The sequence below is a fragment of the Rhinopithecus bieti genome, unplaced genomic scaffold (assembly GCF_001698545.2).
Source record: "Rhinopithecus bieti isolate Rb0 unplaced genomic scaffold, ASM169854v2 scaffold_48089, whole genome shotgun sequence".
NCBI classification, from domain to species: domain Eukaryota; kingdom Metazoa; phylum Chordata; class Mammalia; order Primates; family Cercopithecidae; genus Rhinopithecus; species Rhinopithecus bieti.
The window spans coordinates 1,242,167-1,268,317 of record NW_016819479.1 but is presented as its reverse complement, the minus strand read 5'-3'; the positions used below and the strand labels follow the sequence as shown (position 1 = coordinate 1,268,317).

General features: G+C 38.3%; 1 protein-coding gene across 5 annotated transcripts in view; it reads left to right on the top strand.

Moving 5' to 3' along the window:
• The window catches only part of SATB2 (SATB homeobox 2), a 200,480-nt gene that overhangs the window by 154,127 nt on the left and 20,202 nt on the right, over positions 1-26,151 (top strand). For all 5 annotated transcript variants that reach the window (XM_017858985.1, XM_017858986.1, XM_017858989.1 and 2 more), the window contains one exon: positions 8,095-8,292. In XM_017858985.1, coding sequence (XP_017714474.1) covers positions 8,095-8,292 — 198 coding nt within the window. The remainder of the gene's footprint in view (positions 1-8,094; positions 8,293-26,151) is intronic.

Genomic DNA, 26,151 nt, shown 5'->3' with positions numbered 1-26,151 from the left:
CCCCAACCCCCACCACCCACCCATTATGATAAGTTCTTTAGGAAGTTTGCAATATACATTGATATGTCACAGGTGTGCTGACATTTGGACCTAAAGGGAGGCATTGGAAGCATTTTTATTGTTTTCTGTTAGATATTTTAGCCTAGTGCATTTTGCTGTTAATATCTTTCTACTGTTGAAGTGAAGAAGTCCAAAATTCTAGATTCGTTCTTCTTTTTTGACAAACACAAATGGCTTTTTCAGGTGCATGTACCCATGTATGCTTGTATGTATGTTTGTACATATTTATACGTGTAAAGGCATACCAAATCTCCATGCTATTAAATAGCTGTGTATATTCCATGTGTGCTAAGGAGGGCAACAACATTTTGTGTAATCCCATCTTGACTTGAGCACAGTCTATCAGAGGTTTAAAGGGCTCTTCTGAAGTAAAATTTTCCTTACTCTCAATTACAGACTCAATCTTTACAGACACATCCATAGAAATGTCAGTGACATGCATAAGATAACCCAGAGATAGCTACAAATTAGTCCCCATAAAAATACAGTTTAGAATTTAGTATACAATTTTGAAAAGTAAAGAAGCAGATCATTTTTACTTATCATATTTAAAGTATAAAATAATTAACCTTGAACTTTAACCAAACAGCCAGCACAGTTTTTTCAGGTTTAGATAACCTCCTTGTCAGGGATTCATTGAAGCCTTTGACAAGCCTTCCTTGTAGTTAGGCTTTTATCCATTTCAGTTTTCTTGATTAGGTTATCTTGAGTCATTAGGGGGTTTATTTATTTTAATAGACACTTATTGGATTCATGAAAAGAGAATTTGGTGACGAAGAAACAAGAGCTGAATATTATGTGGCTCATTTCACACTTCAGAAGAGTCTCAACCATCTGAAGAGAAATCCTTTCACAGTTACAAAAGTTTGTTTGGGGACTTTATGTGCTTCCATGTAGAAAGCGAACTGTCTGTAGTTAATAATATGAATTTCCTTTTGCGATACTCAGAAAACATTTCCCTTTGGTTACATATGCTGACATTTTCTGTATTGAAGATGTGGGTGAGTAAATGGCCTTTTGCATTTCTGCTGCAAGAATCTATGAGTCATTCTCCTGAAGAACTGTTCATTTGCTGAGTTATTCATTCATTAGAGTTCCTAAAGGGCAAAGGGAGTGGGGGCTACTTACTAATTAGTAGGTGAATTAACTCATTAGCTTTGTGTTAGGCATATCAAGGGGAGTAATCACTGTGACAAGGCCCTGCCTTCAAGGAGCATATACAGCTTTATTCAACAAGGGCAAAGTTACTAACTCTCTTGTGGGAGATTAGAGAAGGCTATGGACTTGTGTTTAGTGCTGGGCAAGTTCTAGTTTGTATTTGTTTGAAATATTGTAAAAACTGGAAAATTGGTCATAAACATAGACCAATGTTTTTAAAGGAAAAAATCATGGAGGCTGTGAGAAGTTGGGGTCCAAACCAAGTGTCCTGGGGAAGAGAAAGCAAGCCACTTTGTATGCAGAGGCATTTCAGTACCATGGACAGGAACCCCACTCTTTTCAGCTGTGGTGTGTCCCTCCCCTCCTTATCACTTACACATAAGATTTACAGCTAAGATTCAAACTTATGTCTGATAGGCTCCCAGCTCGAACACTGGGCCATATTATTGTTTTGTGAAAGGCCTCCCTGGTCATTTGAACATTCTCAGCCTTTGGTATGTGGTTTGGAGGATGTGTCACTCATTGATTGTCGACTTGGAATATTTTAATCTTTGAAAATATTTTCTAAGTGAAATAGATATTTCCATACCTCATTCATTTTCAATTGAAGAGAGCTTTAAAAACTGTGGTATTAACAACAGCAACAACAAATACACACATACATACACACACAGAGAGAAAAGAAAGTGGTTAAAATGATAACAGATTGTTTAAATGATAGATGTAGTGTGGTTCTTTATGATATATGTCATGTCTTTTTAGAATGAATACTCCTCGAGGGTAGAACTTATGAAGCGTGCACTTTATGAGTACCCGACCATTGTGGGTCCCAGTTAATACCAAGCCACACAAGTTCACTATGAAAAAAGATATCTAGGCTAGGATAAGTCATGCTCTTGACTTTATCATAGCCTTTTCCCCAAGAACGTCTTAAAAGGAAGAAGTTGGGGAAAGAGGAAAATAAAGATAAGTTAATTCTTCATCATATCAGTTAAAAGCCATCAATGACTCCTAGAGACCATAAGATTAAGATAAAAATTGGCTTTTTTGCTTGACATTCTTTATAATCTAAGCCCTACCTTCATTTCTAGACTTTCATTCCTCTCCCCACCTGGTGAAATCTGTCTTTATCTTCCAAAATTCACCTTGTATGCCATTTTCTCAATGATGACACTTTTCCTGAACTGCTTCATGGTCAGAATTAATTACTCACTTTGTTGTTGGCAATCTCAATTAACCTTTCAAGTAAAAAGTAACAATGACAATTAGATAATATATGTAATGTACTAGCCCATTGCATGGCATGCAGGAAATGTATGCTCAACAGAAAATTGTTAACAGAATCAATGTCCTGAGAGACTACTATTACTTTTTGCAATGTATATAATGGACCATTTTCCCTATCATATTCATGCATTAGAGATGGGGAAACAAACCTCAGAACATTGACAAGGTTGCTTCTGAGAATTAGTGCTTCTCTCCAACAATAACTCTCTGAATTTGAGTCCGTAAAACATTCCTCTAGGCTAATTTCTATGTACTCTAATAATTTTGGTTCAATCTAATGACTGTTTATTGAGAAGCTACTATGTGCAAGAAACCATACTCTGCTCTTAAAATGCTAAAATGAGTAAGAAACCAACCCTTGCCCTCCACTCCCATCAAGAAGCTAACTGTTCTGATAGGAATCCAGACATACCCATCCCTAAAAATAATAATGATCAAGTTGTGAAAAGGTATAAACAAAATGCTTCAGGGGTATACAAGAGTGGGCAACAAATGAGACCACATCAGCTGAGACTTGAAGTATAGCTTCTCATGGGCAAAAGAAGTTTGAGTATGAGACATTCCATTTAAGAGAGTAACATGGCAGAAGCATGAAAGTGAGAATGTACCTGTGAGTAATTCACAGTGACTGGAGCACAAGGTCAATATGGGAATTGGTGGGAGACGAGGTCATGAGAGAAAAATGGGGGCAAATTGTGGTTATTATTGTTGCCTCTTAGTAATGTTCTTGAATTGTGAACTAGAGGTTCTTCCCTTTATGCAACTCATTAATGAAACTATCAACTTAATAAAAGATAAACTATGAATTTATTATTCATCTTCCAGAAAGAATTAATGGCACATTTCTTCAAATAGTAAGCATGTCTAATACATTTACAATGTGATTTGCTTTGTAAATGTAGATTGATATGCAACTTTTCAGGAACACGTGGATTGTAAACAAACTATGTCTTGACTGGTAGGAGTGTCACCTCACCTGCATAGTTGGAAGGGCAGTCAGAGTTGTTTTTTCTACTGAGGGAAATATATTTGTTTAAGAGGCTGATGAGATGGCTAAAATGAGATATGAATAAATATTATTTGCTTATGCACCCTAATGCTTGGGAACTTTTTAACCATTGATTGCAAGGAAGCAGTCTTTGAACTTATTAATGCATTCCTTCTCTGGATTCAGATTTTGGAGGTGAAATAAAGTTTTAATTGCAAACCTCTTGGTATTATTACACTTGGGCTCCATGTATATTTTTCTGTATAAGTTCCAGGAATTTCCTGTATCTAAAAAAGCTTTTTATGTTGAACTAATTTTAGACTCACAAAAATGTTGCCAAACTAGTATGGAAGGGATCATTGCACTGTATTGTATATCCCTCACCTATCTTCCCCTAATGTTGACACCTTATGTCACCATAGTGCAATTACTGATGATAGTACAAATATCAAAACCAGGAAATTGACATTGTTTCTATACTGTTAACTAAACAAAAGCCTTATTCTAATTTCAGCAGTTTCTCTACTAATGTCTATTTTCTGTGCCAGGATCCTATCCAGCAACCACATTGCGTTTAGTTGTTATTATTTCTCCTTAATCTTCTACAGTCTGTGACAGTTCTTAAGTATTTCCTTTTCTTTTATGACCTTGCCATTTTTGGTTATTTTGTTGAACACTTCTCAGTTTGGGATTGTTTGATATTTTCTCATGTTTTGACTGAGGTTATGCATTTTGGGCAAGACTACCTCAGATACGATGTTGTAACCTTTGCAGTATATCATTTCAGGACATTCGTGGTGTCAGTATATCATCACTATTTGACCTTGACTACTTTGTCACGGTTATTTTTTATTTGTACCTTTAACCCTGATGGTTTATCACTGTCTGCTATTTCTGACAGATAACAAGGTAACAGATCATGGAATGTAGAACAGAAAAGGAACTTAGAGACCATCTTTTGTTAACCCACCCTTTAACAGTTAAGCACCCAGGAGCTTGGAAAGGGTAACTATTTGCCCAACGGCCACCCGGTTATGTAATGACAGACCAGGAACTTAGCAGTTAGGTCTTAGAGATCCAGGTTTGATACTCTCTACACTTCCTAGCTATGCTCAAACATTTGTAATTCACTCAGTCCTAGTTTTACCAGACTGTGAAAGTTAAATGAACTATATGAATATCCAGCCAACCTTTGGTCAAAACTTAAAACCAGGCTAAGAGAGAAATCCCAGGGAAGTATATACTCCACAGTTCATGGTGCCCACTCACAGAGCTGGCCAAGGCTGGAAACCAGATGAACTTCTGTGTCAGCATTTCTGAAATGAAAATTATTCTCATGGAATGCTCCACATAACACAGAGAAAACAACAAAACCTACTTGAGATTTTAACAGAAAAGGAGATTTGTTTATTAATAATTCATGAGTTCCCATTGAACATGCACGACAGAAACAGTGCTATTCAATAGAGAATACTGTCATCTGTCACTGTTTTATTTGACATTTACACTTTTTTTTTTTTTTTTTTGCCTGATACTGCAGAACTTTCTTGGATGGCATGCAAAAATTATATAAATGAAAAAAATCCCAATGTGGGGGGACCCTTTATCTCTTCTGTGATGGGTTCACTCACAATTACATACGTGTGTGTTCGTGCAACTGCGTGGCACTTTCTCACACATTCATTAGCCAGCAAACAGGCTAATAAGAGACCCTATTGAGAAAACAGAGATAAGCATCCCAAATGGGCTGGTGAAAAGATGATATGAATAAAATGATGGTGCATGAGATGGGAAGTGAGGTGGAAGAATAGATTTCCTGAAGATAGGCATACAAATACGTGGAATGAGCAAGCGAGCCAGAGCAAGGGGAAGGCAAATCATGGCTGCCATGAAGAAAACTAACACAAAAATACATTGCCAGTTCAGATACAAAATAAATACCTACAAATGGCATCACAGGAGTGCCCGTATTACGGAATAATGACTTTTAGGAGAAGAGCAAGGTAGAGTTAGGGTCACCTTCCGATTTTGTGCTACTATAAGACTCTTTACAATCTTTCTGCTCTGTAGGTTAGTTATTATTTATAAAAATCACAGAACCAGCTGATACATTCATAAGCTAATTATTGAGGCAGCTGGGTACACATGGTGCAATATGTCCAAGGCTGTGAAGTATCACAGATTTCTTGGGACCTGCTGTGGTGGGGGTGCGCTATTGAAGGCTCCATCCCTTAATCTGATCAGCCAAGCAAACACTTTGTGGGGAAACTAGATTAATAACCCTCTAAATACCATGAATGTGCTTCATCTTCAAAACCGGGTTCCCTTAAGCATGCTATTAGCTCAGCTCCATGAGGGATTTGAGGAAGTTCTCTGTTGCCTTAAGAACAGGGTCTTGTTGGCTACCTCCCTGTGCCAGAAATTAATTTGGTTTGCTTATGTCTGCACACATGATCACACTTGTGTCTAATCTGCTCCCTAATAGCTTCAAGGTCAAGACCTTGCATGTCAGTGGGCAAATTGAGCACTACACTTCTTAAAGACTGATGGCAGACAGCACACAGTCCATAACGAGGCCTGTAGTGTTGTTCTAAGTGATTGTAATGAGTGCAGATTATAACAGCGCATATAAATCAAATGCAGCAATGAATGTTGTGCGAGACATTCCCAGTGTCATAAGTGGAGATACCACTCAGCTGTCACCTGTCTCCTTTCAAGCTGCAGCTTCCCACAATGCAGTTCACTCCTCAAGCGGAACAGCAGGTGCTGTCTTCCTTAAGGTCTGGGTATCTCAGATCTTCATCTTTTAACAGATGCAGGTTTTTGTTTGTATTTTCCATTGAATGATTGGTCTCCATGTTCTTGCCTCCCCTGGGAGATGTTAAACATACCTGTTTGAAACATTTGAAAGAATTCAGTTGGATACTTACTCAGATCTGTGAAAAGGTAGAGAAGTAGGAGCTTGTTTTCCACTTATTTTCCATTTCAAGAATTTTCCTTTAAGCAAAGAAACCCTTGAGGAAACACTTGGAGATTTTTAAAAATATAATTTATTTTCTGGTAGGGATAAAAAAATTTGTCTTTATTTTTTATATACCTTGCACCTTGAAAATCAACCATTATCTGCCTTTCAACTGAGTTGAAAAGAAATCTGTGAAAATACTTGGAAAATATTTCCAAGCAAATGATAAGATATCTTGTTTTCATTCTTCCTAACCTTCTAACTCTCCCAAGCTTCCAGTTTATTGCAAGAAAAGATCAGGTCTGCGCAAATGTGGCCTCTCACTTGTAAAAACAAGGCAGTGTTGTGTTACAGATTAGTTTATAAATCCCCGGTGGCTTCACAGTTCAGTGCCTACAGCTGCTGCAGATGGGCCTGGGTTTTTGTCTCTTCGCGGTGCTGCAGCCGGCAGTTGAAGGAGAAAATGGAATGATCAGGTTATTAACATGGAGGCCGTGAGGAAGAGGCTGCACAATGAGAACAGCTGGTGTTGCTGTCTTGGCTGATGCAGCGGAGATAATCAAATCTTGCCTTTTTTTTGGGTAAAGGCAGAAGACACAGTGGAGAGTTAGATAAACAACAGCTTATGATATTATATGGGGTTTTTATAATGCATGTCAGGAAATTTCATTGGCTTACAAGTGATGATATAGAATTTGTTGAGGTTTGGGAATTATTTTTCACAAAGTCATTCATGTTTATGCACCTTTTAAGATAAATTTTTTACTCTTTTGCAAGAGATATGATGTGGGACAGTTCTTGTTTTTAAAATTAGCGATGTAGCTTGGAAATGATGGGTTAGAAAACTACTGGGTAAAATATTTTGACATGAGTCAGTGAGCGATGTTGACAGCATCCTCTGTATTATTTTCATATAATCCATCATTATTTGCATTACATTTTCTTTCTTGTGAAGTTGAAAGAGAGAGAACATCCGGATGCCAGAGTTTGGAAGCAGACATTTGCAGGTGTGACCCGACCAACTGCCTACCTTCCTGCAGGTGTGGCTGTGGCGGGAAGGTGATGGTTAAGAGGGCCTAGAGCCTGAGGTATTCAGAGATTGAGCAAATATGCATTTCTTTTCATTCTAGCCAAGGTTATTGCTTCTATTTTACGGAGTTATTGATAATTGTAAGAATATTTCCTCCCTAGAGAATTCAGTGTTGTTTACACCTAGACAATTTTTCTTTTTTAGAATTTGCTGTCCTGTAATGCATATTTATTTATCTTCACTCTTAGCATGAAATGCTGCCCAGTTGGGTAATTTTAAAAAATTGTAGCTGACTGACACAAATGACTTTTTCTGAGAACAGGTAACTATAATCTTGCTTATCTTTTACAGAGAAACTGCAATTGAGAATATATTCTATAGGCAGAGTGATACGATATCTAACAAGAGGACAGATTCTTGGGCAGTGGTATAACCACCTATGTGGTCAGGGGTTGGTTTTTAGAGTCAGATTGTTCCAGTGTCTCCCCAGGTTGGTGGAAACAATTTTGACAGAAAAAGATGTACTGTGATGGCACTGGACCACAGTCAAGGCTCCCTCAGCTCCTCTGCACTCTGCAGGTTAATGCAAGCGACCTCCTCTCTCTCCAGGGCTGGCTGTGTGAACTGCTCCGCTGGAAGGAGAACCCAAGCCCAGAAAACCGCACCCTCTGGGAAAACCTCTGTACCATCCGTCGCTTCCTGAACCTTCCCCAGCATGAGAGGGACGTGATCTACGAGGAGGAGTCAAGGCATCACCACAGTGAACGCATGCAACATGTGGTCCAGCTTCCACCTGAGCCAGTGCAGGTCAGTGTCTCCGACTCCCGCATCCCACCTGAGCAGGGCTCTCTGTGCCAGCAGTAGCTGCTGAGGGTTTGAGTAGCACACACCACACCAACTTCTGTTAGAGGGTGTCACATGCCAGGTCCCAAGTACGGAAGATGCTGTTGTCACAGTGGGTACTGTGTGTATATTTGTGTGTGTACATGTGCGCATGTGTGTGTATGTACACACAAAGAAAAATGACTGAGAAGTTGAATGCCAAAGACAACTGCTTTCCTGAGAGCATTTTACTTGTGGGATTATAAAGCCAGAGCATTCACGGAGAATTAAATCTCTTGATCGGAAAACATCATTTCCATCAGTTCATTTTCTATAAAAAACCTGTGAAGTAGTTTTGCATCCAAAATCCCTCAAAGAATGTTTGATTAGACTGAGGAAAAGAAATAGCCACATGACCTAGGGAATACCATTGAACTCATCTGAACCTTGAGAGACAGATTGTGACAGATTCTTAGAATTTTAAGATGAGATTTTGCTGTCCTTGGTTACATCTCATTTAGAAATCTGCCTTCCTTTGGATTGCGTGTTTTGTTGGCTTAGGTTTTGCTCTCATTGAGAGAAATAATATTGCTTTGCCATAGTAATTGAGTTTAACTACTGACACTTTCCATAATCTAAAATTAATTGCTTTCAAGAAGAAATATTGATTGAGATTTCCAACATTTGGCCCCCTAGAGTTTGGCCCACAAATTGTTGTGGTAGGTTATAAGATGGGCCTGCTGCCCAGTACCCTCAATTTCAGCTGCCACCAAAGAGGACCCTTCGGCCTCTCTCTCAATCTCCTGAAGTAAGAAAAAGAAAGTTGACATGGAGTGCATGTATGCACATGTGTGTGCAGAATGGAAGAGGAGAAGACAAAGGGAGAGTGAGGCACGGTTTCTTGATAAAAATAGAGAGGAGTGGTGAGGGGTGCAATAAAACACCCCACCCTGAGGTTCCTGTCTCCTTTCCCCTTGCTCCCCCTCACACACTTGGGAGAGAAGCCAGAAGTTAACACATCTTTATGTCACTTTTCATCTAAATGTCGTCATCTCTGCCAATGATTTTGTGCTATGCTTTTGTGTTATTGTTGGTCAGTTTCCAGGGACAAAGTCACAGAGTGAATTGCCCAAACTTAATAGTAGAGGCAGTCTCTTGCAATATCCACAGTGATCCCAGAGTTGGGGATGGGGATGGGGGTGATGAGGGTGCGCAGCACATACTCACCCTTCGGGACTCACCCTCCCCCTTTCCTCCTTGGTCCTTTTCTGACCAAGGCCTCATCCACCACCAGGGCACCTCCCTTTAGATAATTAAACCCATGTACTGAGCCACACAGAGCAGTGGCTTTCAGACTTTGAGATTTAATTGAAATTAAAATTAAAGAGGGGCCCATTATAGGCTTTCCAACCTTTTATTTTAGAAAACAAATTTATTTGAAAAGTTTTAGGGAAGCTCTTATTTACTATCAATATCATTTCATAACATACTCTTTGATAGCAGACAGATTAATGAAATGGATAGCCTCAGACAAAAGATCATGTAAACGGTACAGTTCAGCCGTGTGAAAATCTATCACTCCCCCAGCATCCCCACCGCTTTTTTTTTTTTTCTCATTTTGATGTGAACTGTATTAGATTTCTGTCTTGAACCAACACAAGGCCAAGGACTTGCTTCAGGGAACCACTGACTTTGCGTGGAATTTTTATTCAGGGCCTATCTTAGTTCAGTACAAGTTAAATAGAAATAAAGCAGCAAGGAAAAAGCAATTTATTCCACATATTAATCACAGCTCATTTTAATCATAAGATGGTGATAAAGTTGCAAACTTAGAGAAATTTGAGATAAAAGTAATAAAATGCATTGTTTGTTATAATTGAGGGCCTCCCTTCATCTGGATGACAGCTCTTATACCATACCTGTCTGATTTTTATCCATAAATTATCATCTTGTTGGGCCCTTTGTTTATTGGTAGCTAAAAGTTTATTTAACATAATATTTTGTCTTACAGTTGACCAGTTTGAGTACAGGAAATCTCAGAAGCAGACAGTCAATTGATTTATGAGTTTTATTATCTTTTCTATTAATATGTCAGAACTAGAGTATGCTGACAATATTTAATGGCTAAGCATGAATCTATAATTTTTCTTTTCAGTTTTAAGCATCTTGTGGCTATTAACATTAACTTCTGATATCACTAAGAGAGATGCACTTATTTTATAAAAGGTTATTCCCATCACTCAGATCTTAGCTAAAGAGTTTACAAATTAGGTAATTTTCTCTAAAGTGAATTTGCCTCAGCCGTTGACCTTGAGCCCATAACTACTGTGAAACTCATCAGCACATCATTTTTTTTAACATTATGCCTATATCTGAGTGACACTGCTTTGCAATGTTGAATTTATGTCTGTCAGCAAAATACAAAGCTGTGGATTGTTTATTACAGTCATAATATGAAAAGTGAAGAAAAATAACTGACACTAGACAGCAGAACTCTTGAGACTAGAGAATACAGTTGGCACAGCCTCAGTGACTTGGGGAGGGCTGTATTTAAAAACATACTAAGCTACTACAAAAAGGTCTGTAATTGTCCAAAAGTCAAGGACTCGGGGTTGGTTGGAATTCACTTGGGGCTTTCATATCAACTAAATTTTTAGTGAGATACAGTTACTTACCTGTTTTAGAAATCTTAAAAATTCATATGTAGGGTAATATTAGTTTGGTGATGTTACATTTTTGTCTAATTAGATAGGAAATGTGCCATTATTAAATTGTTAACTATAGGTGAAATCAGTGATTATTAAGAGCTTCTGATATAGCAGCATATTAAAAAACACGTAAGTCCTCTTCACTTGTGGTCATGGAAGTGTGCCATTTAAATTTCTTTAGGTAATTAGGGTACACTATTCCCAAATTTTTCATAAATGGTAAAGATATGAGGCAGTGATTTCCGTGCGTAATTACCCACCAGATTAATCTGTTGTATTAGGGTCCCACAGAGGTACTGGAATAAAAAGAGAGAACTTTGCATGGCTCCTCCTCCATTTGGTGCTTTCTGTGATATTGAGAAGTCCCTTAGAGTCACAGCCTCTCTTCTTACAGAAGTGAGGAACTTTTTCTTACTGTTTGTGTGCAAATGGAGTTGACAAATGGATAGTTTTTTATTGTCTGCAGATGTGTTTCTGTTAAGCCCACAAAAGGTTTAGAAATTGTAAGCCCTTGTTTTTTAAGTTCAGGGGCACATGTACAGGTTCATTACATAGGTAAACTTGTATCATGGGGACCTCTTGCACAGATATTTCATCACCTAGGCATTAAGCCTAGTACCCATTAGTTATTTTTTGGACCCTCCCCATCCTCCCACCTTTTACTCCTCTATGGGTCCCTCAAATCCACACTTAAAAATTAGAAGATATCCGGCCAGGCGCAGTGGCTCACGCCTGTAATCCCAGCACTTTGGGAGGCCGAGGCAGGAGGATCAGGAGGTCAGGAGATTGAGACCATCCTGGCTAACACGGTGAAGCCCCATCTCTAGTAAAAATACAAAAAATTAGACGGGCGTGGCGTCTAATACAGGGGGCACCTGTAGTCCCAGTTACTCGGGAGGCTGAGGCAGGAGAATGATGTGAACCCAGGAGGCGGAGCTTACAGTGAGCCGAGATTGTGCCACTGCACTGCAGCCTGGGCGACAGAGTGAGACTCCGTCTCAAAAAAAAAAAAAAAAAAAATTAGAAGATATCACATAAAATCTAGAAAGTCAGAAGATGTGATCTAAGCTCAGAGTTTTATGTGGCTGGAGTCAATGTCCTTTCTGCAGGGCACACACTTGCTGTCCTGCTGCCCTGGTCCCTGTCTCCCCTCCTTTGAGTGCACATGCATATATAGCTGTCATTTGATTTCTTGAGGCATGTATCCTGTCGGGTCACCTGACCACCTCATCAAAGCCACAAGTAAGTGCCTTTGCCGCATGGCTCCAATTTCTTTGATGGTAGCTATTATATGCCATTTCTTTTTATATTAATTTATTATAATTTTATAATCCCAACACAATTTTTTGCGTGCTGAAGTTCATGTTTGATGGCGTTTCTCTTCAGAGATGAAGCAAGGTTATAGTTGAGATCACGCTGGGCCTGAGCCACTGAGGGACGTCGTCAGCCCCAGAGATTCATCAGCCCTGGGAGAATGAGGCGGTTCTTCCTTGGGAATTTGGATTTCTCCAGGTGTTGTGTAGCTTTGATGTCATATTGAATTATCTGGTTTATCCAGCTTTCTCTTTAGTATTCTCAGTCTATTCAGAAACCCTGATTTAAGCCCCTGCTTTTGGAAGCTAGTTCTTCAGGATCTGAACACACTTTGTGAGCTAGATCCTGTCACATCATGAATCCAGAGTTGGACCAGCATTGCCCCAGAGGGGTGAGAATTGGTTCCTGGGGAGCATAAATGTCTTAGATTCACAGTGGTTTGTGACCTTCCAAAGGAACTTAGTACATAAAGAGATAATATCTCTCTGGTATTAAAATTTCATAAAGAGGGGCCATGATTAGACAGAAATGCCCCGTAAGCCTTCTGAGGGGACAGTAGTGAAACACAAGTTGAGAAATACTAATCTACATAATGTTTCTAGTCCATATGTAGATAGCACAGAGGAGAGACCTTGTAAGGCAAACCAAACCAAAGCATTTCATGAAAAAGAGGAAATAAATTCTGTTTTTCACCTTGAAAGTTTGAAGACAAAAGTATTCCTGTGGTTGTAGCGATTTTTCTCGCAATGGTTATTATAACCCAAGGCCCTGTGCTGAATGGATATTCTCAGCTTAGAATAAAACACTGGTTAGTTTAGGTTCATTACTACCAACTCTATTTTACAATTGGAAAAACTGGAACAGAGATGTCAAGCCTTGCCTGAAGCCAGGGTTGCCAGTGGAATGAAAACACAGATGATTTTGGCATCCAGTCTTTCCTCTGACCACACTTTCCTCCTCATGCAGGAGAGAAGAGAGGACATTGCTCATGCTATGACTAGGTCACTGAGTGAGGGTGATTAGGGAGCACTTGCCAAATTGTTCCTGTCTGTGTCATTTGTGCTTTATTGTGTTTCCACCACACTGTTTCCATGGGTTATTTTGTAAGTTCAGGAATTCTGAGCTTGCTGCTGTGTGGTTTCCTGAGAAGTACTTGTTTTAAAATTCCATGCCGTACATTGAATAAGAATGTGAGACCCGGTTAGTGACAGTCAGACACCAGCATTATCCCTTGACTTGTCTGGGTTATTTCTCAGGCTATTTTCAACATTTTCTAAGCCACAGACTCCCTATCATTGGTAGCGACCAATAATTCTCAACCAGGGGAGATTTTGCTTCCATGGGATATTTTGGCAATATCTGGAGTCATTTTTGGTGATTATAATTTTGGGGGTGCTACTGGCATCTAGTGGATAAAGGTCAGGGATGCTGCCAAATATCCCACCATGCACAGGGCAGCCCCCCAAAACAAAGACTTATATGATCTACAATGCCAAGAATGAAGGCTTGTACCAGTAATTGCCTGACAGTGAAAGATAAAAAATCGTTAGTATTTCTGAGGCTGATTCTGAGTTTTTTCTATTAAAAAACTCAGTAATAATAACAATGGTGACACTGCTGCTGCCTCTCCTTCATCTTCCTTCCTCTTCCTCCTCCCTTCTTCCTCCTCCCCTGCCTCCTCCTTTTCCTTCTTCTCTGGCAGTAAGTAGCCTTTTTTAGAGCCAGGTTTTCAAAATGTGAGATTTTCACATGTCTTATCTTCTTCAGTTATTGTGAACAACCAAAGGGGTGGTTGGTTTTTATCTATTAATACTTTCACAGATGAGAAATTGAAGCTTAAAGAAGTTAAAGTAACTCGCTCAAAGTGAGAACTTAAATTCACATCTGTCTACCTTCAGAGTCTGACTTTTATCGTGTGCTGGAAAGCACTGCTAACGTGCGACAGCCAGCATTCCCTGAATACTTACTATTAGCTGTCTGCTGTAATGCAGAGCTGTTTATGAGATCTTCATTTTTAACCATTCACTGAGTAGATCTAGTTCTGTGAGTTTTCTTATTTACAGGACACCTAATGCACTGAAACCCACAAACCATTGGTGTGATGTCAAAGAACTGATGTGACTGAAATTTTTACCTTTCATAACTGCTTTGGCATTTTTGAGGTGGCTTCAGAATGTGCCTCTTACATCGCTAATGTTCAAGGGCACTTCAGATTTACCTCTCAGCCCTGGGAATCTGACCCTGATTTTCTACTCTAGCTGCACAGACTGTATCTTGATTTGTAAACTTGCTTCCTGAAGGACATCTTCCAGGAAAATAAATAAACTAATTAATCCATTAAGAATGTTTGCAAATTTTCTTACCAGGTTACTGGAATTTTTCTTTCACCTTGGATTCATTCCAAGCTCCTATTCAAAGCCTACTGTGTGAATGTGGCTGCAGAGTTTTGAGTCCCCATTCTAGTCCTGAGGAGAGATGCAAATGAATACTTGCATTTGTAATGAAATATTGTAGCAGTTGGGTAGAAGTAGGCCCTCACTTGGGAAAATGTTGGGAGCTCCTGCCTGTCAGTGAGGCCGCACTAGCATTTTTCATGTTGATATTATGTTATCCTGTATGTATTTATTCAACTTGAAGAGCATCCTTGATGTTTTATATTACTAGTTTTCAACAGGTCAAAATTTAAAATTTGTCATTCAGGAATATAAAGAAATTTGGAAGTCATTTGTTATCAATTCTTTTTACTCTAAGAGACAGACATTTTCATCTTGGTTTTACCTTCCAAAGTGTACTGAACAGGTTTCCTTTAGTGATAATCAGAAAGCTGAAAAAGTTCACAGTCAGTAGATTAGATATTAGCTATGCCTTTGTTTTACCTAGAGATTTTTTAAAACTCTAAGAAACTGTAAAATTTAGAAAGTAGGCAGGCAAAGTAGGCCAAAGAAAATTACAGTTTCTTAAAGTTGTCAACTTATTTTCTTTTACAAGACAAATTCCAGCTTAATAATTGGAGATGTATTAAAAGAAATTGAGGATGCTAGAACTTCATGAAAATCCAGGTATAGGACTCTGAGTACAGTTAGGTTTCTCTGAACCTGGAACTGGGAATTCAGCAGCTGCCATTTATGGATTCACCTTCTCCTTTGCCATCCTGAACATAGCATTACCTCTTTCTTGTGTCAGCTTCTTTCCACTGCAAGCTTTTCTTCCAAGCATCATCTGATTTACCATCTTCTGTATATCTCTGTCTACCTTGTAACTTCTGCATACTACTCATAGTGTCTCTGCATTATAATTCTGCCTCCTCCACACCCTGGCCTGCCCACAGTTCATTCTGTACCTTATGACTTTTTCCCATGTCTTTGTCAAACTCACTTTCTCTTGCATACTCCATATTTACTACTTTAAGTTCATCTAAGAGGAAAGTTGACCCCTCCTGAAGGTTGATTTTCTTGGCATTCAATTTCCAATCAGTCATCTGAATGCCTAATTTGGAAGGCATTGCATTTTAAAGAGAGAGCTTTGTTGGGCAAAATATTAGAATGACCTTAAGAAGAAGAGGAAGTAGAAAGCCGTCTGGCCATAGCGCACTTATAGGTAACCTGTGAATGAGCTGTCTTTGGGCTGGAAAGTTAGGGCCTTTTAGTGGAACGTGGGTTCTAGGACCCTGCAGTTACCAGGGTAAAAGAATACAGGTATGATTATCAAGTCTAGAACAAACCTTTCATTATCAAGGGAGATTCATATGACTTCTTGTTTAATGTTTAAAGTTGGTGCTGTGGGCATGCAAGTAGTAGGAAACCAGTGCCTAAAGGTGATTTTCAGTTCCGTGTGTGTCCAGAGTATTCTACCTTTTTATTCTATTACAGCTCTTCTAACATTTGTCATGTAGTCACATATGTTTAGTGAGTGTCCTGTAGAAGCTAATAAATATTAAATATAAATTTTTATAGTAGTCTCTTCTGGTTCTGCTTATGTTTTTTTTAAAGTCAGTTCAACATTTTACTAGGCTTATCATTTTAATTACTGGAGTTAGCTTTTCATTCATCATGGAGTAGTTCTATTATTTTTGCAAAGCAGAACTCCTCCTATGAGTGACTGGACCTCCATAACACACCGCCTTCCAAATTCAACATTCAGAGTTAGTTGCTGGTTGGAAGCGAAATGTCAAACAGCTGAGTTCCACTTCCTTCAGTCTTTTCCTGCCTTCTGGGAACATAGAGAACTCTGGTTTCTTGAGTAGCTTGTTCTTCCATAATTGCTATGTTTCTTTAAATAATAGTCTATTTTTTAAAATAATAGTCTAATTTTATATTCTGCATTTTGAAAGGCAATACAATTCCTACACCTTACCCTCTTGGTTTTTAGATCCTAAAATTGAATAGAAGACACTTTGTCTAGTGCTTCCCTATAGGTAAAGGGAAGAATCACAGTCAGTTGTGTCATTGATATCGGTACAAAAAGTCCTCATGAATACAAGCCCAGTCTCAGAAACCACTAAAATTACTAATATATATTGTCTTTCTACTTTAATAGGATATTGAGATTTTTAAAGTTTTTAAGTTTTGGGATAGCAAGGTACTCCTTAGACATGTTTTCATATCTTTTTCCTTCTGGTGATGGTAAATGAAACCAGGTATAATATTAAACCTTTAGTGCCTTGACTTTTTTTTTTTTTGGACATTTTGGTAGGAAAATAAAACTAAACAGAATGCTTTTGAATATAAAGCTTCATTGGCTTTCTTTTCTAATATTGCTTTAGAATTTGTTAGGTGCTGGTTTTGCTGTTGTCCTATTGGTCAACTCAATGTTGCTATTTATCCCCTTCCCCTTCCCCTTCCCCTTCCCCTTCCTCTTCCTTCTCCCTCCCTCCCTGCCTCCCTCCCTCCTTCCCTGCCTCCTTTTACTTACTTTAAAAAAATATATGAAACACTCTTTAAACCTAAAAGAAGGCAGTGGCTAGTACATTTTGTGAAAGGGCAAACTGATTAAATTGAGTAGCATGGAGCAACAAGAAAATAGATAGAGACTAAGATAGAAAGTGCATTAAAATGCATCCTTCTTTCCCTTCCCACCCACAAAAAAACAACAACAATAAATCTAAACTAAAATTGAGGCACTTGTAAATATTGATGTGTCATAGTTCTAAGTCAAGTGCCTTGTCACATTTCATCTGTGAGAGGGCAAACCACATTCCTTTATACTTGTGTAGATAGCTAGCAAAGTCTGGCTTTTGGAAAAAAATGATTCAATTTCATTGATAAGCCTGTTCTTAGGCTTCAGGTTATAGACCTGATTGAGAAGATGGGCCATTTTTATTCTCACATTTTTACTTATTCATTCAATAAATATTTGTGGAGTTTCTTGAATATGCCAAGTTCCAGGTACCACATACCTAACAGTGGAAAAAAAAAACAAAATTTCACATGTACATTGAGCAGTTTTCTCTTTTATTCAGAATGTATTTTTAAATAGACTTCCATTTTCCCTCTGGCTACCTTGCATTATTCTAGAATTCAGACTGTAAATTAGTGGAATTCACAGGTTCTATTTCTTCCTCTGATCTTGACCCTGGGTGACATCTTTCTGCTTCTGTTTTTCTAGCTGTTTCTAGAATAGACAGGCAGTATCTCTGAAACATGTAAGCTTCTCAGTGATGAGATTACTTTAAAAGAACAAAGTGTGGCTATTTGAAGGTATCAAACCAAACAGACCTTCTGAGTCTATTCTGTAGAGTCCAAAGTGATTTACGTAGCTCTACAAAGAATGGCATCTGTTGATTAATGATCAAGTTGGCATTTTTAAAAACAGTTTGGATGGAAAACAGATAGATAATAAACATGTCCACTCCAACCCTTATTTCTCCCTGACCACACAGATACTTCTCTTTTTTTGTCCTGCTCATATTTATTCTGTCCAGCCAGAATGACTTCTCCAAGTTAGCCACCTTATTTACTTGGCACTGAGGTATGGGCTAATTCATTGTTAGCACATGAACCAAGCCACCTGGCTCATTTGGTGTGCCTTTAATAAAGCTGTGGTCCTTGGAAAGTTAGGTGTGTGAACTAGTCCCTCTTAACAATGAGCTGTTATGGCAGAAAGTCACATGCTGTTCTACGAAGATGGAAGCCTTCTTCACATTTTCTATTTCAATTTCTACCAGAGTACTTCTCATTGATAATTGTTGATTTCAAAGGTATTCATCATCATTGCAGAAAAACAGAAAAGAACATCTGCAGAGAAGGGCTTCCCCACCTGGGTCAATGAAGTTCTCATTATTTCACTCTGTTTGGTCAGTGTACTTGTTTCACATACTTTGATTTGGGCCCAATCACTCACACAAGGTCATAAATCTAGGAGGTAATTAACAGTTGAAATAGGGGATGAGGGTAGCTTAAGAAGCTCAGTCTCAGTTGCTTTTCTGAGAATACAAGGCTACATGCTGGGGATCTGGACTCAACAAACTCGATCTGCAAATACGTACTAATATAGTCATGGTTAAAGCATTTTGGACTGTCTGACAAAAAAAAAATATTTCAGTACAAAGTAAAACATCCAAATGGAAATATAATTTATTTTAACCTCCATTTTTTCTTTTTTAAAAAATACTTAAGTAGTATAAGTTGTCAAAGAGCTTATTCAAGTGGACTGAAATATTATCTCTGCTGGAAGCATGGCGAGGTTTTTGGATAGAGAGGAAAGGCCACTGGACCTTCAGATCTGGGTTTGAATTCTAGGACTATCACTGAAACTGGAGCTCTGATGTTGTAGAGGCTGCTTAAAATTTCTGAAACTAATTTGTGAGAATAATCCCAAATTGATAGGGTTATTTGAAGTTTATATGAGATGGTGATTGCATAGAAGGCACCTGAGAAATGTTAGTAGGTTCTGAGCATTATTAGTAGTAATCTTAAGGATAAAGGGAATAATTCTTACTCAAAAGAGCCCAGAATTGAATCAAGGATGGTGTCAGCCTAGAATTTTATATTCAGCAAGATACAGGAGCATGCCTCGCCTCTATCGTTTGCATATAGTACAATTGTTTTAAGACAGATTTAGAGACTCAGCTGTCTGGTTTCATATGGCCTTCTTACATTTTAAGCTCTTTTAAAAGTCATTGTAACTTACTTAAAAGTTAAGTGAGAACTTTTCTTCTCAGCTCTGAATGAAATCCTTCTGTAGAGCATAATAAAATGCCATTGGGTATGACAAAAGTTGATTAGTGCTTTTTTTTTTTTTAATGTTTTAAGCTTAAAAGCAAAAGGCTACTTCAGCCGCTGCATCATCTCTGAGACTTCTGCTGTCCTTGCTACCCATTAGTATTCACAAAGCTGTGAAAGAGCCATGTAGTGATGATGTTTGAGACTCTTTGGTGCGGTATTAAATAGGCATCTCCCACATTAGCAGCTCTGTGCTGGTCTTGATGGATTCAAACAAGGGAAAATAAATATTCTCTGGTGTTGAGTTCCTTAGAGGCTACCAGGAAGATGAATTCAGGCTACCAGAAGATGAATTAGGATATGAAGTGACAAGTAGAGTGAAGATGCAGAACTTGCTGTGACCTCAGGACTCTCTTCAGTGGGACCTCTGTGCTGAGAATAATAATGGCCTATTTTCACATGTATGACTCTTTCGGGCATGACCACCTGGAATTCTACCTCTTTCTCTCCCATGTATGCAGGTAAACAGGAGTGGACTTACGTACACTAGTGTCACTGTAGAAGGAACATAGGATCAGCTCTAATTTACTCAAACCAAACGAATACAAAAGAGTAAAACATTTGCAAATTTTACTATTTTAACTATTGATGGCAACAAATTATTTGAAGTGTAGTTCACAGCAAATACATAACCAGTCATGGCTTTATAAATGAAAGCCACAGGGCAATGAATATAACCATTTGATTTTAATTTTAAAAAATTGTATCTTGCTTGTATAATAGTAAAAACAAACAAATGCTTCTTTTGAAATTACAGTTTTCTGTTTATAAACTTCGAAGTGCATTTAAAATAGATGAGTGGGATTTACTTAAGGCTAAGTATAGTATGGCTTTCAGGTTAAAAAGTTTCCAAATACTTAAAATTTTCTATATGATTATTGCCCCACACTCAGGATTTCTGTGTGTTGTTTCGGAGACCAGAGCATCTTAAAAGAATAAATATTACTCTCTATCTCTAGTTTCAATGAAACTTTGACTCCATAGGAGAAAAGATGACATGGTAAAGGAAAGGGTACTGTAAGTGACATGAAGTATAGTCCTAGGGGTGAGTGTGTGACCTTGGATGAGGCATTTCACTCTGAATTTCCATCAACCATTTTGTTTTCTTTTGTTTGTTTGTTTGAGACAGGGTCTTACTCTGGTTGCTCAGGCTGGAGTGCAGTGGCATAATCATGGCTCATAGCAGCCTCTACCTCCTGGGCTTGGGGGTTTCTCTCTTCTCCCACCTCAGCCTCCAAAGTAGCTGGGACTACAGGTGCACACTACCATGCCTGGCTAATTTCTTCTATTTTTAGTAGAGATGTGGTTTCACCATGTTGCCCAGGCTGGTCTCGAACTCCTGGACTCAAGCAGTCTACCTGCCTCAGCCTCCCAAAGTGCTGGGATTACAGGTGTGAGCCACTGCGCCTGGCCTTCATCTACTGTTTTCTAAATTATTGCAACATGAGTTAGGTGATTGCAGAGACCCCTTGTATCTAAAACACTCATCCTGTGAGTTGGCTCATCCATTTCTAATTCCATTTGCGTATTTTAATGAGGGTATAAAATACAACAACAACAAAACAAAACAAAAACACTTTGCTCGTGGGAGGTTCAAATGCATTTTGGAGAAACAAATTAGCAACACTATAACAGATTATGAACATCTTATATTGGACTCAGAGACCCAGTTGATTTTCTTATGACTGATAGTTTTGGCAATTGCAAGAGAAAGCCAGCCACTGAGTTTTAAACTGTCGTAACCAAACCTACCTACTGTGGCTTCTCAGCTGTTTCTGTTTAGTGTGGAAATCTAATGTAGCTGAAAACTACTGCTGATTTTTATTAAGTTGAAGTCTGGAACTTCCCCTTGTAATGATAGAAAAGCACACTTTCAATTAAAGGAAAACTGCCAAAGTTCTGAAATTCATTTATTTTATTATTACTTGGTTTGACCCTAGAAATGGGAGATCAAGCAAACTAGATAGGTTTGACAGTTCTAAGGTCACAAGTTCAATTTCCTCACAAGTTGTTTCTAGATCAAATTCACTGCAAATCATATAACCCTTCACCTTTTGATGTAGAATATTTTATGGAATTGTAGATCACATTGGGGTCATCCTAATAATCACTTTGGGCCTGAGAAAATGACAGGTAAGTCAGGCCAGGCAAAGGAATTCAGTGAGCAAGTCTGAGAAGCAGTATGTGGCTTGTCAGAGGAGACCAGCACAGTGGTCTCACTTCTTCATAGTAGAGTCAGAGTATGCTGGAGAAAGCCTACTCTGGCTCGCAGAAGCCAATTGTTAAATTTTTAGGAATTTCAAAAGCTGGTTGTTACACCATTGGCAGCATGAAACTGGCTGTGGTGGGATTATTCGCACTACAAAAACTGGTGGATTATCCAATTGGGGCTTTTTTTTTTTTTCTTTAGAGACCCAGTTGTTAAATATTTGCCAGCGCAACACTGAGTAGACTCCAGTTAACTTTTTTATTTCAAGCTCTGTGGCCATCCGTGTATTATTTATTTTTTATAAACAAAACTTGCTGAAAACAATTGTATGAAAGAAAAGTCAGGTGTTTCCAGAACTGATTGTCTGATTGGTAATACAGCTCATTACCACCCAGATAATAAAAAGAGTTTATTTAAATAGCAGTTTTTTCTACTCTTTCCTTGTCATGCTTTCCTTTAGTTTAAATTTATTTCTTCATGTTCAAACATATTTATCTTTGTATTTCTTTCTTATGTAGCGTACAAAGCTCACTTGAGTATCTGCTTGAATCAACTTTGTAGAATCTTGTAGCATAATGGGTCCATAATTTGTGATTTCCTAGTGCCAAACACCCAAGATATTTGAGGACTCCAGGTAGAAAACAGGAACAAATTAACAGTTATTTTTTTAGATATGACAGACTCAAACAGTACACCTCAAAATTGAGTCCATTATTTTTTAAAAAAGTAAATTAGGGGCCGGGCACAGTGGCTCAAGCCTGTAATCCCAGCACTTTGGGAGGCCGAGACGGGCGAATCACGAGGTCAGGAGATCGAGACCATCCTGGCTAACATGGTGAAACCCCGTCTCTACTAAAAAAAATACAAAAAACTAGCCGGGTGCGGTGGCGGGTGCCTGTAGTCCCAGCTACTCGGGAGGCTGAGGCAGGAGAATGGCCTAAACCCGGGAGGCGGTGCTTGCAGTGAGCTGAGATCTGGCCACTGCAGTCCAGCCTGGGTGATAGAGCGAGACTCCGTCTCAAAAAAAAAAAAAAAAAAAAAAAAAGCGTAGGGAGCTAAAATCTATGATGTGAACTCTTAAAGATAAATATATGTGAATATGGAAAGGTATTCCTGTTTCTGTTATGATCAAAATGAGTAGAAGTTGCTAAAGTGAACATGTACCACACATAAGTGCAGTATTCACATGCAAGGATTTTTTTTTAAGTATAGTGTTTTGCATTTCATTTTTTTAACAATGCGTGTCAATAGTGTACTCAAAAATGTAAGAGAAGAGTGGCAAGGAATTTTGGTGGGCCAATGCCAAATATTTCCATGTGGTGTAATTTAGGGCTATACTTTTGAGAGGAACTCTTATTTGGGTGCATCATGGGAAATGAAAACCTCCCAAGGAGATAGGAGCTAAAATAGTTAAACAGCATACCTAGTAAGTTAACATAGTAATGAAAGGAAAGAACCAAATTAACTGATTCTTTGGTTGTAAAACATAACCTGGATCAAATGCATCAGGATATTCTGTCAGTTGACAATTCTTCAATAGATCTTCGTATTAGAACTACCAATTTACCAGGAGAGAAGAAATTTTCTTGTCATTTTGTTGATAAGAAATCAACCAATTTGAGTCCCTAATACAGATGTAATAGAGGTGGCATGCTGTACTTTGATGATCTCTATATATTTGCATATATGAAGCAGAGCAGTACTTTCTACCATATGAACATGTAACTGTCATCTGTGTTCTGGGTTGCCATTCCTCACATATAGAAAGTGTATGTAATCAGTTCCTATTTCATGTCATATTCATCTGCATTTGCCACATTTCAAAGATTAGTCGGAAACATCTTGGCAGAGATGGGAAACGCAGAGTTACTTATAAGTTCCAGAGCTACAAAGACACAGACCAAACATACGATATTAATAACTAGTTTGGGGGGAGCATTAAAAATTAGATTAATTATTTAGAAAGTTGAAAGTATTTGTGATAATTTTCTCTTCTTGAAAGGAAATAGATGCTGAGTTTTGTGTTTTGTTTTCTCCCACCCTCAGACGTTTCCTTTCTCCCCCCTTTTCATGTTTTGAATTAAAAGCTAAAGACAGGCTGAAAGGGTGTATATATAACTGCAAGAAGGATGTGGTACGTCATGGCAGTGGTTTGTGATCTCACAGACATGGTGTCAGAGACTGAATACCAAAAGCGAATCCTCAGCTTCCAATGGATTTACTTGAAATCCTTCACCCTTGTAGCATATCATGGGTAATAGCATATCATGGATAATTACGTTTTTACAAATGGTAGAGAAAATCATTTTGACACACACATAGTATTTTCCAGCCAGACCAACTTTTCAATCTTTTACATTTTTCATGCATTAAGGCCCATATTTTCTTTGTTTATTAAAAAAATGTTATCATCAATAATAGGTTTGGTGTGTGGTCAACTTCTGAATAGAAAATACTAAGAAAGACCCCTTTTTTTCCTGTTGCCCCCAAGTCAAACATTTGATACCTTTTCCTTTGTAGAAGTTTGGGCTACTCATGTTTTCGATTAAGAAAGTTATGGCAACCAAATTTTCATGGAGATTTTAAGAGCTTTGGTCATTTTCAGCTTATTGCTATGTATAATAGAATGAATTATGTTTGGTGGCAAATCACTAGGAAAAAAAAAACAGGAGAAAAACTCACAGGAGAAATACTATCATTGATTTCTTTGCTACTATACTACTGTCCAATAAAGTGAATGCTGGCTGCATGAACCTAGAAAAGGCTGTCCTCACTAGCCATTCACCTGCATCAAAATTCCAGGGAACAGGAAAAAATTGGGGAACAGTATTCTCTCTTCTTAACCTTTTGTGATCAAATGTGGTATTCCATTTTGAAAATGAGATTAATTCCCCTAAGGCTTTTGAAACTTTAATAATACACAATAAATAAAATCATATCTAATAACTCAACAGTTTCATTTGACACCATCATCTAGCTGTACTGCAACTGCAGAAACATAAATACTTGCAGGCTTCAAAAGCCCTGTTTCTATTTGCTAAATAAACTTGGCTGGCTTAAAATTCCTCTGTGTACCGTCATTAATACAATCTACTTTGACAGCATTTAATTAAAGTGCTTTTTCTCTATTAAATTCATTAAAAGTTCTCCTCCACTCCCCAATGTATAACTGCTTTCCAGATGCTGAGTGGCAAGGACCTATAAGCCTCGCTTTAAATAACTTCTCATTTCTCTTTGTAAAGTGTTTATTACATTCAATTTAGAAACTGTTAAATATGGCTTAGAAAGGAAGTCAGATTCCAAGACATGTTCTCTATCCCTTTAGCCATCTCTTTAAAAACAAATGTTAGTTTAACTCATCTGAATAAGCATTTATTATCTGCATATTTTTCTTATATTCTGTCAACACTGTTAGACATTTAAACTGATAGATAATAAAGATATGATTTCCACATCAGGGTTGGGGGATTTGCATTAGTTCTAATGCATTGGTACATGGCTTGAATACGTTTGCCTGCCCAGATTCAGGGAGAGTAAGCGTAGCAGTCTCATATTAATAGATTATTGACAGTTTAATGTCTTGGCACCTACTTAGCCCATGAAGTATAATAACCAGGAAGCTGTCTGATATGAAAGCCGTCAATAGCATTTTCAATCAAAACCTTTCAGTTAATTGCTGGTTGACCTTAGAGATTTCCTTTAGGCAATAGCATTCTTGATGTAGACCAAAAGGACCATATTGATTTGTAGAGTTTATTCAGAGATGATTATTTAATACCCATTGCTCCACTATATATGGTAAATTTTGCCTTTTCTGTTTCTGCCATATGAAGTGGTTTTATTTTAGCATTGCTTTTCACAAATATTCTTTTTACCTGCTCTTCTTTCAAAATATCCCATTAAATCTGTTCTCGTCTCAGAAATAGAAAGTTTGGAATTTTGAGGGTACCCTTGATCAAGTGGTTTTTGGTTTTTTTTTGTTTTTGCTTTTCGTTGTTGGTTTTGTTTTGTTTTGTTTTGTTTTGATTGAGTCTTGCTCTGTCCCCCAGGCTGGAGTGCAGTGGCGTGATCTTGGCTCACTGCAACCTCCGCCTCCCAGGCTCAAGCAATTCTCCTGCCTCGGCCTCCCGAGTAGCTGGGATTTAGGCGTGTGCCACCATACCTGGCTAATTTTTGTATTTTTAATAGTGACTGGGTTTTGCCATGTTGGCCAGGCTGGTCTCAAACTCCTGACCTCGGGTGATCCACCCACCTCGGCCTCCCAAAGTGCTGGGATTACAGATGTGAGCCCCCGCACCTGGCCTACTCAAGTGTTTTAATATGATAATAGAGTTTTGATAGAACTCTGCTCGGCATGGAATTACAATTCCAATAGCGACCCTGACAAAGCTAA